This window comes from Pelophylax lessonae, assembly GCF_965119305.1.
Source record: "Pelophylax lessonae genome assembly, chromosome: 1".
NCBI lineage: Eukaryota > Metazoa > Chordata > Amphibia > Anura > Ranidae > Pelophylax > Pelophylax lessonae.
This window is the reverse complement of record NC_138768.1, coordinates 273,245,055-273,263,945: the sequence shown is the minus strand read 5'-3', so window position 1 is coordinate 273,263,945 and position 18,891 is coordinate 273,245,055. Positions and strand designations below refer to the sequence as shown.

The 18,891-nt window shown below is 45.3% G+C and overlaps 1 protein-coding gene across 3 annotated transcripts in view; it reads left to right on the top strand.

The window, feature by feature from the left end:
* SPECC1L (sperm antigen with calponin homology and coiled-coil domains 1 like) overlaps positions 1–18,891 on the top strand; it is a 196,064-nt gene that overhangs the window by 103,114 nt on the left and 74,059 nt on the right. For all 3 annotated transcript variants that reach the window (XM_082244158.1, XM_082244157.1, XM_082244159.1), the window contains exons 10-12: positions 1,023–1,113; positions 1,227–1,313; positions 11,262–11,421. In XM_082244158.1, coding sequence (XP_082100284.1) covers positions 1,023–1,113; positions 1,227–1,313; positions 11,262–11,421 — 338 coding nt within the window. The remainder of the gene's footprint in view (positions 1–1,022; positions 1,114–1,226; positions 1,314–11,261; positions 11,422–18,891) is intronic.

Below are 18,891 nucleotides of genomic sequence, written 5' to 3'. Positions count from 1 at the left end.
GGTCTGATGCTGCATCCGTCCCCTGCTGGCTCTAACACTAAGAACTGAGCGATCAAACACAGCCAATCACTCTGTTCTTAGAGCTCCCTGAACAGAGAGCTGGTGACTGTCAGTCACCACTGTCTGCCCACTTGATCCCTGGGCTGTGGAGGGGGCAGGAGCAGCCGGTACAGGCTCTCAGCAGCTCACTGAGAGGCTGAACCAGGTGCCAGTCCAGGCATGTGGGCAGATCTCGACTTCATTGTCATGATCTTGCCCGAGCCTGGACCGGCTCAGTGGCACCTGACAGCGGGCTTTAGAAAACTGGTCACAGGAGTGCAAAAGGGACTGCACTCCTGTGATCCACTGGAGAAATACAGCCAAACGATCTTTGGCTGTACTTCTATTTTCAAACAGCATGTTTTATAGATATTTATCTTCTCTGAGTCTCGGCTGGAAGTGAATGGGAATCTGTAAAGTAAGGAAATTTACTCTTCCATAGATATCGCCATTATAAGATTACCCCTCACGTTCTGTTCCATTGACTAACATAAACGTTTGAGTTTTCCCATCAATTTGTGTACTAGAGATAGTGAGTCCTCTCAGTGGACACAGACAACAGTGAAAACATGACAGGAGTTTTAGCACTAGAACTTCCATACAAAAAAAGATAAAATTATAGCTTTTGATTTTTTTATTATTACCGGTTCTGAGGGGCATGTGTAAAGTTGTGTTCAAATATTCTCTGTGACTTTTTGTGACAGTTGTCTATTTAGGTTTTCACTTTAGGTTGAAAAATGTTCATATTGTTCACTTGGCAAATGTGTGAATCCTGGGTGTAAGTAATGGAAATCTGGTATGAAAATATTTAATAGAATTTAAATAGACTCCTTAATTTGTTTGTGTTGCTGGCACTCCCTGTAGCGAAATATCACTAGACCTGCATATATGACAGCCTGTATTATGCTTTAAAATGACTTTATCTATACAGACATGTTGCAAAACGTATATCTGACAGTACATACTATTCTCTCTCCTTGTAGAGACATTCCATTAGTGGACCTATATCTTCTAGTAAATCATTGCCAGGTTTGTCAGAAAAGAGACCAAGTTATGCTGAAATACCCGTACAAGGTAAGTAGCATAGAAAGATTGAGCACTGTGTTGAACAATTCAATTTCGATACAATTATTATAGAAGTCTGCACTAATGATTACTGATAATGGTAATTTTTTTTTTTTTTGCAGAGCATTTGTTAAGAACTACTGCTGGCAGCAGAACAGCAGCAGCTTTACCTCGGGTCCCAGCCATAGACAGCACAAAATCCATCTCTGGTAAAGCTTAAAGTTCTTGCTATGTCAATCCTCAATTTGAAACTTCCTTTTAAAGGACTGGGAAATTCACCAAACATTCACTGTGGGTGAATCAGTCACTGTAATTTAAAATCTATTGCCCAGAAGGATACATCTCCATTGAATGTTTGATAATTGTCACATTTGCTGCTTTGTCAATATGTGCTTTTCTGGATTACAGGTTTAGCATCGTCAGATTACGCAGTGCTTTACAATACTGTACATTTACATCAGTTCCTGCCCTCAAGGAGCTTACATTCTAAGGCCCTTCTCACAAACACATACTAGGGCCAATTTAGACAGCATCCAGTTAACCAACCATTATGTCTTTGGTGTGTGGAGAGAAACCAGAGTATCCAGAGAGAACCCACTCAAGCAGAGGGAGAACATGCAAACTGATACGATTTCTTACTATTGTATATGTGGGTTTTGCTACTTGTATGCAATCTTTGCTTTAAAAATAAACATTTTAGTTCGCTAAAGAGGACTGCACAGGCGCAACCATCTCCTTCCAGGCAGACTAGCTGAATCCTGAAACTCGGCTGCTTCTCATTGAAACTGAGATGGCCAATAAAATTGTGTGCTAGCTGTGTGCCATGTGCATTGCAGTACATGTATATATGTGAATGAGCCCTTTATCTCCAAAATACACTAAACTGCAATGCATAGATGTGAACCAGCCACATAGCAAAGAATGGAGTTTCTGCTTTCAGTTCATTAAAATGCATGAGTTTTGCTTCATGAAATGGACAATTGTGAATTGGCCCTAAGGCCTAAAGAATACATCACTGCAGTGAGTCATTTGGCTGAGTGTGTGTACATTTCAGCTTGCACTATTAAGTTGTAAAAACATTGGACTACTTTCAGAAGTCATTAGCTGCAAGTGCTGATCGGATGCCAATAGGCTGCTGGTTTTCCAGCATGCTCATTTGACGGACGAGGAGCTGTACACACTGAATGTTGGCTGGTAACTGCCAAACCGACAGCTTTTAGGAAAATTTTCAACCCATGTATACCTAGCTTTACCTCGGAAGTTTACAACCTATTTTTATTCAATGAAGGCAAAAAAATTATAAAACTATTATACATTCACTTTGAAGTTGCATTGAGTTTATGATGTTAATGATCTTTGTATTGAAGAGCGGCAGAAATCCTAGCATACCCATAGTAAAAGAGAAAGTGTCACTAAAACCATATCAGGAATAAACTATATATATATATATATATATATATATATATATATATATATATATATATATATATATATATATATATATATATAAAAAAGGCTGTATTGTATGCTGTTCATACTTATTCAGTCACTATGAGATTTATTTTCTGTATTATGCAAAAAACCTGGTTCATCCTGCTGTTCTCAATCTCCCCCTCCTGTCTATGCCCCCAATGCAGCTAGGGATTTTGCACAGCAGTATTGGCAGCTCTGCACATGCTCAGTTTTCAGTGAGCTTCTATGCTGGGCATTTCCTTCCTATCACATCTGAGCAGCCCATGTGACTATAGAAATTCTGGATTGACCCTCTGCACACTGCTATACACCCTTTCCAGCAAACTATGCAATGAAAAATAGGGATTTTTAGATCACACATATTGCAAAACATGCCTAAGCTGGCTAACTGCGTTAACGTAATCCTTTTAATGGCTAGTCCTACACTGCTCTGCCATTGCAAATGCTGCAGTGGACACTATGCCAACCTGGGGCATAAAGACACAAGGTGTATAGCAGTGTGCAGACAGTCCATCCAGAGTTTGTACTGTTAAGATTGTGGTCACACTCCTTTAGCACCTGATCGTTTATTAACATGTACAAGCTATTTGGATTTGAGCACAGGTATATCTTTTCTCTTATGTGACTATAGAGTCACACGTGGGCAGGGTAAATGACCGCCTACTCCATCCCTCCTGCTCCATGCCCACTAACCAGCTAAACACAATGGGGGTGGGATATTATATGTAGATTAATGGAGTCTTCACCTCCCTGGTATTCCAAGACACAGGCTTTAGGGGTGTGGCACAGCCTGTGACTGGAAGAAATTCACCTATACCATGTTATTTCCACACAATAATAAAGATTTGATTTCAAATACATATTTGTATGATAATTTAAAACAGTTCATGGATATTAGTGACCTTATTTATCAGCGTATAACACACTTTTTCCCCCTGAAAATGGGGGGGGGGGGGCAAATCGTGTGTGCGTGTTATACGCCGATATTATACCGGACTGCCTTTTAGGTTAAGGGGGTGGGGCGAGCGCCGCCACATTGCACAATGCTGGGATCTCCTGTGTGCTCTGCGCTCGCAGTCACACACAGTCGGGATCTCCTGTCTACGCGGCGCTCGCAGTCACACACAGTCCCGCCTCCTGAACCAGTTTTTAGGATAGATGTCACATGTCCCGGCATTAGACCAGTGTTCTGTCTATCATAAGAGCCAGCCAAGGAGGCGGGACTGTGTGCGACTGTGAGCACAGAGTACAGAGGAGATCCCTCTGTGTAATCTGGCACAGATCAGGCAGCAATAATGGGCAATAACAAGGCTGCATAAGGGCACAGATCAGGCTGCAATGATGGGCACAGATCAGACTGCAATGATGGGCACAGATCAGGCTGCAATGATGGGCACAGATCAGGCTGCAATGATGGGCACAGATCAGGCTGCAATGATGGGCACAGATCAGGCTGCAATGATGGGCACAGATTAGGCTGCAATGATGGGCACAGATTAGGCTGCAATGATGGGCACAGATTAGGCTGCAATGATGGGCACAGATTAGGCTGCAATGATGGGCACAGATTAGCCTGCAATGATGGGCACAGATTAGGCTGCAATGATGGGCACAGATCAGGCTGCAATGATGGGCACAGGTGAGGCTGCAGATGGGCACTAATAAGGCTGAATTGATGGGCACTGACAGTTATTTTGCTTCAAAGTTCTTTATTTAAGATGTACGTTTTTTTTTTGCTGAAGCTTCCCTTATAAAGTTAAGGCATGTTATACACCTGTAAATACAGTATTTATTTTTACTCTGTATCCTAAAGGCGTTTTTTTTTTTAACATATGACCAGCAGCAGAGGACTAGAAGCTCCTCCTGCTCGTGTTTCCCTGCAGACAGGCTGGGAAAGAGCTGGGTTATATGACAGCTGTATATCGATAAGAAAAAAAAAGTGTGTGTATGTATGTATGTATATATGTGTGTGTGTGTGTATATATATATATATTTCTCTATCGCTCATTGACAGACGTAGTCCTCGGTGATACAGCACCTTCGGGTTATGTTGCCTCCACAGGAGCAGGACTAGACAGGAAATAAAAATGCTCTGGCCACACCCCAGGGGCAGTCCCCGAGGGTATATCCTCTCTCTCTCCGCCACAGCAAATCAGTTTTTTTCTGTCTAGTCAGGAGTAAGGACCTAGATACCTTGCTGGGATCTTCGGTCCTGGCAAGATTTTTTTCTTAAAAAGATTTTTTAGACAGCTTTTTTCTCCAGTGTTCCTGTGAGATCTTCAAGCAAGAAAGCTGAACTGGGCGACGGGCTGGATGTTGAGATCCGGTGGTCACCCCAGTTCAGCCTACGAGCGCGTGCAGGCCATAGCTCCGCGCTGGGTCGGCCGCAACATAGTCCCACTGGGGGACTGACCCCGCGAGTTAAACGTCTCGCTGAAACGCCAAGGACCATGAGTCACGGCGTCCGTATTGGTCGACAGCCCTCCCGCCCCGGTGGAGAGGGGTACTGTCAGGAGTTGGTGCCCGCCTGGTTCCGGTATGGTGAGTAATATGTTCCCCCTTTTCCCCTGACGGGTCTTGTGGTGAACGCGGGCCCCTCTCTGTATGGTAAGATAGAGTCCCTCTCTATCCTATAACATGGCACAGATCCCCCTACTTTGAGTGTGATTTTATGTGCAAAAAGCCAGGAGGCTTGGTTTGGGAGCTAACAATCTAATTGTATACATGTTAAAAAGATTGTAATCAGTGGCAGTCTGGGAATCTTACTGTGATAATAATAAAGTACCTACCAGTCAGAAGCCACGGACATGTAGACTGCCTTCCTAGTCAAATCTCCAGCAATAGCAGGCCTTCCGAACGGCCATGCGGTCCGCCAGGGCCGGTACCGCCAACCACGCCAAATCCCCATGCAGAGAAGGTGTTGTGTGCTCTGCAGCACACCGCTATTCGGTACAGGCCGCCGCCATTTTTTTTGCTGGATTGCACGAGCCGCCATTTTGGCGTAGCCTCGTGTCTCCAGCATGGGGGCGGCCATGTTTGAGGTGATCCAAACACCTCGTGGAGCTAGGGGAGGCGCCGGAAGGCGTGCAGAGGGGCGGAGCCGCCTCCTTTCTTCCTGGGCAGCCAGCCAAAAGACTTCCTGTTTGTGAAGACAGCGCTGTAACCTGTTGCAGTTAAACTCTGAGCATCAAGTGGTGAGCCTGGGGGTCTATCTCTCTCTCTCTCGATCGATAGGGATCCCTAGCAGGTAACACTAAGGGGCTTTTGTGTCGCTGGGGGTCTGAAAAAAAAAAAAAGTTTTTTTATTTAATTGAATTGTATTATCCGGGAAGTTACTGGAATAATCATGGACCCTGCCACACAAATTCCCCCACCTGTTTCCCTCGAGGGGGCCTCGGGACCCGCCGGTGCACAGAGCATGGATGCATTTACAGCAGTTTTGGAGTCTTTGGTGGCTCGGGTGGAGGCAGCCTGTCGGGGACGGGGGTCAAGGAAGCGACCCCCGCCTACCCCTATATTATCTGACACCTCTGACTCAGATTCAGAGATGGTCACTGCAGCTGCAGGTCCCTCTGCAAGGGCTGTTACCTCAGGTAAAGCTCCCTCAGACAGTGAGGAGGACGTTCCTTCTCCCGCTATAATTCAGGAAGAAGCTTTGGTGGATGCACTAGTTGTGGCAGTGCGGGAAACCTTAAGACTTGAGGTTTTACCGGTAGAGGCAACTGAAACAGAGATTCCCTTTGGTACTAACAAGCCCATCAAAACGGTGAAGGTTTTTCCTGTACCCAAGTGTTTTGGTAATAAAATTAAAGGAGAATGGGAGCATTCTAAGCGTACCTTTTCGATTTCCAAGCGTATTGCTAGACGCTATCCATTTGAGGAATCCTTCTTTAAGAAATGGACGGTACCACCAGTGGTGGATCCACCTATTTCCAGGCTGAATAAAGCCACGGTTATCCCAGTGGAGGACACTTCGTCCTTTAAGGATCCGGTGGATCGGAAGATGGAAGCAGAGTCCCGCACTATCTTCTCTCTGATAGGGTCAGCATTTAGACCAGTAATTGTTATTGGTCTAGTTTCCCAGACACTTACGGAATGGGCGAGATTGGTACGCCAAGACCTTAGGGGAAAAGATATTCCCCAGGAAACATCTGATTTGATGAAACAGATTATACAAGGGCTACAGTTTATCTGTGACGCAGCCTTGGACACTACTCCCCTATTAGGGCATGCATCTATGTCAGCGGTAATCCTCAGACGTGTGCTGTGGTTAAAATGCTGGTCAGCTGACCTAGGTTCCAAAAAGACCTTGACGAATCTCCCCTTTCAGGGGAATCATCTATTTGGGGCCACCCTAGATGAAATTATTAAGGATGCCACTGGGGGCAAGAGCACTTTCTTGCCACAGGCTGCTAAAGCTAAGGGACCTCGCAACAAGTGAGGACCTTTCTTTACCGCCCATAAAGGGTTCGTACGCCCGGCTGGAACAAGCGGGAAAGGCAAGACTCCTCCAGGAGGGTTCAAGAAAGGCTGGTCGGACAAACAGAGGACCGACTCAGCCAAACCCGAAGCAAAGGATTACACAGCCTGAAGGTGCGCCCCCACCCGGGTTGAGGGTGGGGGGACGTTTTCACCGGTATTCAGGACATTAGATCGAGCATCGACTACTACTACCGGTGCGATTCTTCCCTTCCAACATTTAAGTACTACAGGGAGCGGTAGTCACCGTTCCCTGAATAGATCTTTTCCTTTACCTTTTCCTAAGATTAGTCTCTATTCCCCACAGGAATCGGATCTGGTTAACCAGACAGACCAAGAAGCCTCTAGCCGGGTGACTTCGGTCCCTGAGGTTCAACCAGAAAAGATCACCCTTCCTGATAGGAATCGGGTATCTGATAAATGTGTGGGAACAGAAAACGACCAGACTTTCTCGGATGGTCGGGGCCAGATAGCTCTAGGGACGCCTGGTTCAGATCCAGTCAGCACCAGTGGTCCTAGAAATTCTAGGCTGGCCTCGTCAAGCCGGCCTGGCCGACTTGGACATGCTAGTCGCAGACGTTCCGTGGGAACTTCGTCTCAGGGAATGTCTGTGGTCTCAAGGACCAATTTACCATCGTGCTTTACAGTCGCTGGTTTTAATGGCCTGGCCATTGAGACCCAAGTACTGAAGGACAGAGGGTTGTCAGCTTCAGTCATTCCTACCCTTATTAAAGCAAGGAAAGCGACTTCCAGCAAGGTCTATTATCACACATGGAAGACTTATATTGCGTGGTGCGAATCTTTAGGATTTCCTCCACGTACCTATTCGGTGACTCGAATTTTGGCTTTTTTGCAAAAAGGGGTTGAGCAGAAACTAGCCTTGAGCACCATCAAGGGTCAAGTTTCAGCATTAGCAATCTTCTTTCAGAAACCTTTAGCTACCAAGTCCTTGGTGCGGAATTTCATCCAGGGGGTGCGGCACCTGGCTCCACCAGTCCGCGCGCCCTTACCGCCCTGGGATCTTAATTTAGTTTTGTCGGTTCTACAGAAACCTCCCTTTGAAAACATCAGGGAGATTCCCTTGCTTACTTTATCCCAGAAGGTGGCCTTCTTGGTGGCTATCACTTCTGCTCGCAGGGTGTCAGAACTGGCTGCATTATCATGCCAGTCCCCATACCTAGTGATTCATAGGGATAAGGTAGTACTTCATCCTAAGCCATCCTTTCTTCCTAAGGTGGTTTCAGATTTTCATCTGAATGAAGATATTGTACTACCTTCCTTGTGTCCTCAGCCCAATCATCATCGGGAACATGCGTTGCATTCCTTGGATGTGGTTCGGGCAATCAGGGTATACCTGAAAGCTACGGAATCATTCCGTAAGACGGATTCACTTTTTGTGATCACGGATGGCCCCAGAAAGGGGTTGCCTGCATCTGCCGCGACTATTGCCAAATGGATTAGACAGACGGTGGTACAGGCTTATTCTATTAAGGGTCAGAGTCCTCCGTTCCCTGTTAGGGCGCACTCCACTCGAGCGCTCAGTACTTCCTGGGCCTTTCGCCATCAGGCGTCAGTGGTCCAGGTATGTAAGGCGGCCACCTGGTCGTCGGTACATACCTTTACAAAATTCTATAAAATTCATGTGATGGCATCGGCGGATGCCTCATTTGGCCGCAAGGTTTTGCAGGCCGCAATTTGAGGAGACCGGTGGTCTACCTCGAGGGTTTTTTTCTGTTTGAAAAATTTCTTTTTGTTGAGTCTCATCATTAAGGATGAGCATTGTAAACTTCTAGTTGGCACCGGTTGGGCCTTCTAGATTGGGATTTGATTTCCATTTTCCCACCCCTCATTTGTGATACTGCTCTGGGACTTCCCGAAGGTGCTGTATCACCGAGGACTACGTCTGTCAATGAGCGATAGAGAAAAATGGATTTTTGTAAAATCTTACCGTAAAATCCTTTTCTCTTAGCTCATTGACAGACGTAGTCCCCGCCCCTCTGTTTTTGAGTTGGGTTGGGTTAAATTCTCTAAGCACTGCTTTTGTGACATAACTGATTTGCTGTGGCGGAGAGAGAGAGGATATACCCTCGGGGACTGCCCCTGGGGTGTGGCCAGAGCATTTTTATTTCCTGTCTAGTCCTGCTCCTGTGGAGGCAACATAACCCGAAGGTGCTGTATCACCGAGGACTACGTCTGTCAATGAGCTAAGAGAAAAGGATTTTACGGTAAGATTTTACAAAAATCCATTTATTAAAACAGTGTGTGTTTAATATTACTTTAGGTGGTTTCTTTAATGAATTTGAATTTCAATTAAACAAAGGCAGGAACAGATGGTAAAGTTCAGTATATGTTAATGTAAAGAGTGCCTGATTTGCTGCAGAGAACTTATTCTTTCCAGTAACAATTGTCTGTAGAAGTTATCATGTAGCTTCCAAAGGAATCCCTCCTGCTCCATGCCCATTAACCAGCTAAACACAATGGGGGTGGGATATTATATGTAGATTAATGGAGGCTTCACCTCCCTGGTATTCCAAGACACAGGCTTTAGGGGTGTGGCACAGCCTGTGACTGGAAGAAATTCGTGTGTGCGTGTTATACGCCGATATTATACCGAACTGCCTCTTAGGTTAAGGGGGTGGGGCGAGCGCAGCCACATTGCACAAAGCTGGGATCTCCTGTGTACTCTGCGCTCGCAGTCACACACAGTCGGGATTTCCTGTCTACGCGGCGCTCGCAGTCACACACAGTCCCGCCTCCTGAACTGGTTTTTACGATAGACGTCACATGTCCCGGCATTAGACCAGTGTTCTGTCTATCATAAGAGCCAGCCAAGGAGGCGGGACTGTGTGCGACTGTGAGCACAGAGTACAGAGGAGATCCCTCTGTGTAATCTGGCACAGATCAGGCAGAAATAATGGGCAATAACAAGGCTGCATAAGGGCACAGATCAGGCTGCAATGATGGGCACAGATCAGACTGCAATGATGGGCACAGATCAGGCTGCAATGATGGGCACAGATCAGGCTGCAATGATGGGCACAGATCAGGCTGCAATGATGGGCACAGATCAGGCTGCAATGATGGGCACAGATCAGGCTGCAATGATGGGCACAGGTGAGGCTGCAGATGGGCACTAATAAGGCTGAATTGATGGGCACTGACAGTTATTTTGCTTCAAAGTTCTTTATTTAAGATGTACATTTTTTGCTGAAACTTCCCTTATAAAGTTAAGGCATGTTATACACCTGTAAATACAGTATTTATTTTTACTCTGTATCCTAAAGGCGTTTTTTTTAACATATGACCAGCAGCAGAGGACTAGAAGCTCCTCCTGCTCGTGTTTCCCTGCAGACAGGCTGGGAAAGAGCTGGGTTATATGACAGCTGTATATCGATAAGAAAAAAAAAAGTGTATGTATGTATATATGTGTGTATATGTGTGTATATATATATATATATATATATATATGTATGTATGTGTGTGTGTGTGTGTGTGTGTGTGTGTGTGTATATATATATATATATATATATATATATTAAAACAGTGTGTGTTTAATATTACTTTAGGTGGTTTCTTTAATTAATGAATTTGAATTTCAATTAAACAAAGGCAGGAACAGATGGTAAAGTTCAGTATATGTTAATGTAAAGAGTGCCTTATTTGCTGCAGAGAACTTATTCTTTCCAGTAACAATTGTCTGTAGAAGTTATCATGTAGCTTCCAAAGGAATGCTTGGGTATGTGTTCTTTGTTACATTAACCTAACTTACTAATGCATTTGTTCGCCGCCTTTTGTTTTGTGTCTGTCTTTTTTTTTTTTTTCACTTCCTGTGCTCAGAATAGAAACAATATTTCATAGGAAGTATCTAACCTGAACTTCCACCGGGATTTCCTGTGCTTGTTTGAGGTCTCGTGGTGGATACAGGATAGAATTCAGATAATAATGGGTATGCTGTGAAAGTTGTTAGTTGGTATTCATCCAAGCCTTATTGTTGCACTGAAAGAAGCATTTTTAAAATACATTCAATACTGTATTTTTTGCACGTCTGTCATCTTTCCTTGCTACTGTGGTCATTAAATTAAGAGCCATATTTGTATGACAGAAATTGTATCATGCCCAAGTTGTTCTCTTGGTGCCATTATCTGACACTTAAAGCTGTTTCCTTTTATGTACTGTCTGTAAAGTTATTTTTGTCCTTTTTCTAGTGTCACGCCGTAGCAGCGAGGAAATGAAACGTGACATCAGTGTTCCAGACGGGAGTTCTGCTTCTCCTTTGATGTCAATGACTTCATCCTCATCACAACTATCCCTCACCTCTTCCTCCCCTACCGCATCTGTCACACCAACTGCACGGAATCGAATCAGGTAAAAGTGTCTGTAAATAACAAGAAAAGTTTGCGCTTAGGGTAAATATTGTGTCCAGAGCTGCACTCACTAACCATCTGAATACATGATGATAAATTATTTTACGCATGCAAATAGGTGCGCATCCAAACAAATCACAAATAATGTATACATTTAAAAGTCCAAATGCAGCGCTGAGTGAAAGGCAATCTTGTACCCAATGTTCATACAAAAGAGATCCCGTCACTGATTTTCGTGTGAGATGATAGCACACAACACCAAAAAAGTGCCCTAAATAGGCTGTTTACCAGACCTCCATAACTATGGAGCATGTAGGAAAATCAAAAGGGGGGGGGGGGGATCAGCTGTGAAGGGACAGACTTCCTTCAACTCCTCTTATCCACTCTCCTCTTCTCCTCAGGATATTAGTATAGTAGGAAATGGGAATGCCTAGGCTACCATAGGTCAGGGAGCCATCGCCAAAAAAAGGAGCAGTAATAGTGAAGCCCCCGTTTTAATAACTAAGGATGTTTATTAAAAATTGTACTTCCAAACATGAAACTATAACGAACATGTCAGAAGTAAAATGAAGTCGGTGGCCGCGGCTCAAAAGGATACCAGCATCACATCCAGCCTGACATGTTTCATCATATGGGATTTCTTCAGAGGCCTGAGGGGAGTGGAGGAGAGGAGTTGAAGGAAGTCTGTCCCTTCAAAGCTGTTCCTCCCCCCTCACCCCACTTTGATTTACCTACATGCTCCATACTTATGGAGGTCTGGTCAGCCTCTTTAGGGCATTTTTTTGGTGTTGTGTGCTATCATCTCACACGAAAATCGGTGACAGGATCTCTTTTGTATGGACATTCCTGCAGTCACTAGTAGCCAAAGTAGATATGGCCCTGCAAAGGAGACCTGGCAAGAAGCGCCCCCCTCCACCTTCACCTGTATCCTCTGCTTCCTTAGATTCTGAGGTGGATTTTGGCCGCCGCGGATGAGAGTCAGGCCATTGGGTATGCGTCCATGCACGCTGAGTACTCTAATAGTGAAGTCCTCCTCCTCTGCAGTCGCGCATGAAAAAGCGCTGGTGGAGGCCCTGATTGCATCAGTGCGGGAAACTTTAAAGTTGGAGGACTCAGCTGCTGCTGAGTCGGCGATGCCAGTGCAATTTGGCACCCGCAAATCCTCCAAGGTGAATAAGGTTTTTCCCTTTCCTGCATATGACCTTACTACCTTTGACAAGATTGGCATTAGTCAGTGGGGTTCCCCGAAACGCATGGTTGGAATACGGAATTGTTTTGCTAGAAGATATCCCTTTGAGGAGTCTCTTCTGAAGAAACTGAAAGTTCCACCATCGGTGGACTCTCAGGTTTCCAGGCTGAATAAGACCACACTTTTGCCGGTGGCAGATTCCCTGTCTTTTAAGGACAGCATGGACTAAAGAGCGGAGGCTCTGGTCTTGTACCTTTTTACTGTGGCTGGTTCAATTTTAAGACTGGTGTTTGCTATCACCTTGGTTTCCTAGACCTTAACAGAATGGGCTAAGGTTTTGCGCCACGATCTGGAGGGGAGTCAACATCCTTCTGAGCTGGCGGACCTGGCTGATCAGTTAATCCAAGGGTTACAGTATATTTGTGATGCATCCCTGGATGCGCCCCCCCTGGCCGCAAGGGTTTCTGACGGCGGTGATCCTTCGCTGCATGATCTAGTTGAATTATTGGTCAGCTGACCAGGCTTCTAAAAAGGTACTGACTGATCTTCCCTTTGTAGGTGACTGTTTGTTCAGTGCCTCTATGGAAGATAGCATAAGGGCCTTACGGGAGGCAAGAGTACTTTGCTTCCATAGGCTGCTAAGGGCAAGAAAACTCACCGTAAGCGGGGTCCCTTCTTTTCGGCTCACAAGCAGCCCTTTCGTCTGGCTGGCGTGCAGAAAAAGATCCACCCGTAACTTTGCGGTAGGCTCCAAGAGACCCTGGAATGGTAAGTCCAAAGCGGGCGCGTCTGATTCCGCAAACAAGCCTTCCCCAGCCTGAAGGGGCACCCTCACACGCATCTGGGGTGGGGGGACATCTTCGCTTCTTTCTGGATCAGTGGGCCTTGCTCATTCAGGACAAATGTGTACACAAACTGATTCAGTTCAGTTTCCAAGATCGAGATTCTTTCCTTCCAACTTACACCTGTCTCCAGAGAAGCTACAGGGCCTCTACAGAGCAGTGCATGACCTGTTAGCACAGGGAGTTATTGTGGCGGTTCCAGAGTCAGGAACGTTTCCAAGGTTTTTATTCAAAACTGTTTACAGTTCCCAGGAAGGAAGGCAAGGTTCGTCCGATCTTGGATCTCAAGGCTCTGAACCTCTTTGTGCGGGTTCAGAAATTTCGGATGGAGTCCATCTGCACATCCTTCATCAAGGAGATCTGATGGCTTCTATCGATCTCAAGGACGCTTACCTTCATATTTCAGTATATGTCGGGCATCAGCGTTTTCTACGTTTTGCCGTTGGCGAGGAGCATTTTAATTCGTGGCGTTACCCTTTGTGAACACTCGAGGAGGTGAAGCGAGACCAAACATTTTGCCCCCAGTGAGAGCCTTGTTTATGGCAGAAGGGGATCGCGGTACTGGGTTACCTGGACTATCTGCTTCTGTGTGCGCAGTCTTCCTCGGCTCTAGAAGCCGACTTGGAGGTTACAGTGCAAACTCTGCAGGAGTTCGGGTGGACACTGAATTTTCAGAAATCGCCACTGTCTCCGTCCACAAAGCTGGACTACTTGGGTCTGACGCTGGACTCGGCATCAGCCTGGGTGTTTCTTCCTCAGACAAAACTACTAAAGCTACAGGAGGATGTTCGGCCAACCATAAATCGTCACTCAGGACTTGCATGCAAGTTCTGGGTCTGATGGTCTTTTTTTCTGGGTCTGATGGTCCTTTTCTCTGAGGTTCACTGACAGACACAGCAACCGCCTCTTTTGAGGTTGAGTTGTTGTTCTGACACTGCTTGTTACAAACTGGAAGTCCTACAGCAGGAAGTGATGGTATACCCTCTGGGATTGCCCCCAGGGCATAACCAAAAAGGTTTCCGCCTAGTCCTACTTCTAGAGAGCAAGAGCATAAGCCCAATGGTCTGAAGACTTGAAGCTGTGTCTGTCCGTGAACCTCAGAGAAAAGGACTTTGCGGTAAGACAAACATCCAGTTTTTTGTTTTCATCACATTTATACGTTATTTGTGATTTGTTTGGATGCACACTTATTTAGAAAGAAAAGGCCTCTAGTAGAGAAACCTAGCCTCAGAGCTTGCCCAAATAGTTATAAACCCAACCAAAAAATTAAATGTGCTGTCTTTGCATACATGTAGCAAACAAATGTGCAACAAATGAAGCATCTATTGTGCAATAATTAAGAAATAAATCCTATCAATAAATAAATATGTACAAGTGAATATACAAAAATTGTAAATATTGCACAGGCAAATTAAAAACAAGTGCAATGTTTGCAATATGTGGTGGTTGCATTATCCTGACCGGATGCCGGGGGCGGGGGGGGGGTTTGGTGCGCAAAGCTGAGATCGGTGGTGCGGTGTGTCACTCTAAAACACCGCATCACCGATCTCGGTAAAGAGTAAAGAGCTCTTTACCATGTGACCAGCTGTGTCCAATCACAGCTGGTCACATAGTACGCAGGAAGAGCCGTTGATTGGCTTTCCTTAGTCCGTGCCTGCGGCTCTCCTGATGGGGGGGGGGGGGGGGGGTCTGTGCTGGTAATCAGAGCATTGATTACCAGTGCAGACCCTTGAGGGGGGGGGGGTTCCACTAGAACCACCAGGGATGCTCACCCATGACCCCAGTGATGCCCACCTTGGCCACTAGGGATGGCAATCGGGGCTCAGGGAGCCCGCCAGTGCCCTCCCCATCAGTGCTGCCCGCCAATGCCCTCCCCATAAGTGCTGCCCACCAGTGTCCATCATTGCCATCTATCAGTGCCGCCCACCAGTGCCCATTATTGACCACCAGTGCCACCTATCAGTGCCCACTTTAAAGAGGAACTAAACCCTCCTGTCTTTTACAGCTAAAGACAGCACCACCTTCACCTCCTTTGAAGCAGAATCTATCCCTTATCTTTTGGAGCCAAGGAATCTGCCATCTTAGCCTCTGTTTGATCTGCAGTTGTCATGCTGTTGCACATTATGGTCAGCTATGAGACTAACCATTTGTTGGCTTGACAGTTGGTTGAGCGAAGACATCAATACACTGGCAACTCTACCAGTTCTTACCAAGAGGCATGCCTTGAATATAACTGTTTTGGAAAACAGTTACATTTGTGGGTTGACTTCCTCTTTTAAAAATGATGTTTATACAAATGTAGACATGGAAGTGAGTCAGCTTTAGGTTCCTTCCAGTCCTTTTCTCCCCAATATAATGTGTTTAACCTTTTCAGCTATTTATATAAGTCTAATATTTCCAAAGTCTGAAGAGCTGAAAACAAGCTCATAACTGCAGTATCAGCTGTAAACGTGTTTCAGATTTATGCAGCACGCTCCTGGCTTTTATGTAAAACTGATCTGGGCATCGAACATCCTCTTTGTGATTCATAGACTCTCCAGCTTCTCCTGGGACCAGAACAGACACTTGTCAGGATGGCGAGCGGTGGGAAATATGGAAACATCCTTCCACTGTTCTCCTCTTCTAAGTGTGAACCCAGACACACCCAGCTCTGAATATTTCCAAGTTCAAAACAGTTAAAATCCCTGCTGAAAAGCCAGGTGCACAGTGGATTAACTACGGGACTGTGCTTGTTCCACTGGTGCAGAAAGCTTAGTAGACATTGGGGGTCTTTTATAACAGCAAACCCCTGAACTAGTCCACAATACTAGAAAAGCGCTACAGAGCATCCTCCCTTATGAAAAAATAAGATTTATTGTATGAAAAGTAGGTTGTACAGGTTACAACAGGCATATTGTATTTGAAGCAATGGTCTGAAATACAACTTTTTGTATATTATTTGCCGACATACATCTAGACATCAAAAATGGACAATGTATATAATTCCTGAGTAAAGTACAGTACCTATAGCACCATAGGATGCACAAAAGTAAAATTGCAGTGTAAACAAACACACACACACTTCCTGGGCTCCCATGGGGTCTCTGGAAAGCTGGAAATTGTATACTTGTGAAATGGTGCCTATGATCTCCGGCCATTATCAAAATAATTTTGGACATCTCCATATATGTAGAAGGTCTCCATGCTCCTGTTCACATTTTGGGCAAAGAAGTGTCTCTACTTCCCCATTTGTACAACTGGATTGGTGTTCTGTAGGCTGTATGCAGTAAAAAAAGATGTGAACGCTTCTGTGAGGCAGACACTGAGAGTTGTGAATGACAAACATAACTCCCAGATGTCATCATCAATGCTGCCCCCATCTTTTTCCCAGCCCCTTCTGCATGTTAATGTTTTCTGTATGGAGTTAAATATAATTGAGTATGCCCTTGAGATCATACCCCTTTTATCCTTTGTCAATAGTGTATCTCTAACAGTTTGACATCCGTAGAAAGATGGGCCTATATGAAACGGCTAGCAGAGCATCTTTTCTTAGTTTCATTAGCAAGATAATAATGGCTTCGTTCATTGATTGAGGTAGATTCCCTGTCTGGAATGCAGCATTATATACTTTCAGCAATAAAGGTACCAGTTGTCCTGCATATCGCCCATAGACCTCAGATGGGAGACCATCTGCCCCAGGGGACTTACCATTCCGCTTTTGTCAATGGAGCATTAAACATCTGCGCATCCGAGGTCGAAAGGCGAGGCAGTGAACAGTTACCTAAAAAAGTGGTGATCTCTTTATCAGTAGGATGAACCTTAGCCGAATAGAGATCAATGTAAAAGGAACAGAATACATGGAGAATATCCTGAGTGGAGTTCCTGAGCTAGCCTTGAGAGTTTTGTATGGCAGAGATATAGGATGGAGCCTGCTGTGTGTGCACCAACAGCGTCAGCATATGACCTGTAGTTTCTCCTTCCTCAAAACACTTCTGTTGTAGGAAGAAGCGTTTATTCTCTGCCAACTGAGTCTCAACTGTCTTGGACAATGACTGGGTTGCCAGCCATGTCCGTTTAGTAGTTCATCAGGATTGGCAATTTAAGCCTATTCTGCTCTCTCGGCCTCCGTAAGCACTAGTGTTTCCCAGGCTTTTGTGGATGTTTTAATTCCGTTAATAAGGTGATAGATTTGACCCCTTAAATTTGCTTTAGCTGCATCCCAAACCACTCCCAGCTCCGCAGAGTTTATATTGTGGCTAAAGAAGGCTAGCAGCCCAGGTAGGGTCTGGATTCAGCGATAACCAGAATGGGCTCAACTTCCAACTACGTATTTTAGGAGTAGAGGGGATGGTAAGTTCTACCCAGAAAGGGGAATGATCAGAGATAGGTCTGTGTTCGTAGCCAGAAGAGGCAAGGAGCAAGCTGTTCCCCAATCCCAAATCTGTCCTTGAGAGACTCTTGTAATTAGCAGAGAAACAGGCAAACTGTTTAATGTTGGGGTGATGCAACCTCCACACATCTGTCAGCCCAAACTCTTTCACTAGGCGAGAGAAAGGAGTGGGACTTGCATTTAGGGAGGGGACTGGAGAGCGAGTTATTAGTCTGTCCCGTGTTGTATCCAGCAAGTTGTTGTAATCCCCATCCGCTAGAAGTGGGATATCGGGGAATCTGGCCATGTAACTCGCCAGTATTTTTAAAACCGCTGCTGAGAATGCAGGAGGGATGTACACACCCGCGATTATACAGGACAACCCAACAACATTGCACAATAAAAAAACATTACAACCGTAAGACTCGGTCCACACTACCGCGACTTGTCAGGCGACTTGTCAGCCTGACAAGTCGCGGTCCATTGACTACTACAGGACCCGTTCTAATAGGAGCGACACAAGTCGCTCCGACTTAGAAAAAGGGTCCTGTACTACTTCGGGGCGACCTCGGAGCGACTTGCATAGACATTCATTATATGAAGTCTGCGCAAGTCGCGCCGAAGTCGCGGTGCACGGGACTTCACAAGTCGCCCCCGAAGTAGTACAGAGTCGTGTCGCCATAGTGTGAACCGACTCTTAGGGTCAATAATTGCTTGATAACACATAATTGGGGTTCCTTGTCTCACTAGGAAACTCACACCTCTAGAGTAAGAAGAATAGGTGGAGTGGTACTGATGACTAAATAAACGTGTAGAAAAGTAGTGAGGCGGACAAGAAGATTGATGAGTTTCTTGAAAACATATAATGTCCGCTTTAAGTCATTTAACATTCCTGAGGACCACCGTACCTTTCACCAGATTGCTGAGTTCACGAATATTCGAGGACAGTACATGAACAATACCAGGCATATGTCCGATAAAGAGTGTAATAAGGCTTATATTTCGGAAGAAAAACATTGTGATGTTTTCTCTTTTCTTTAGCTGAAGGAAAGCAAAATAAATCCCCTTCGTGCCCCCCTGTTGGAGATCTGT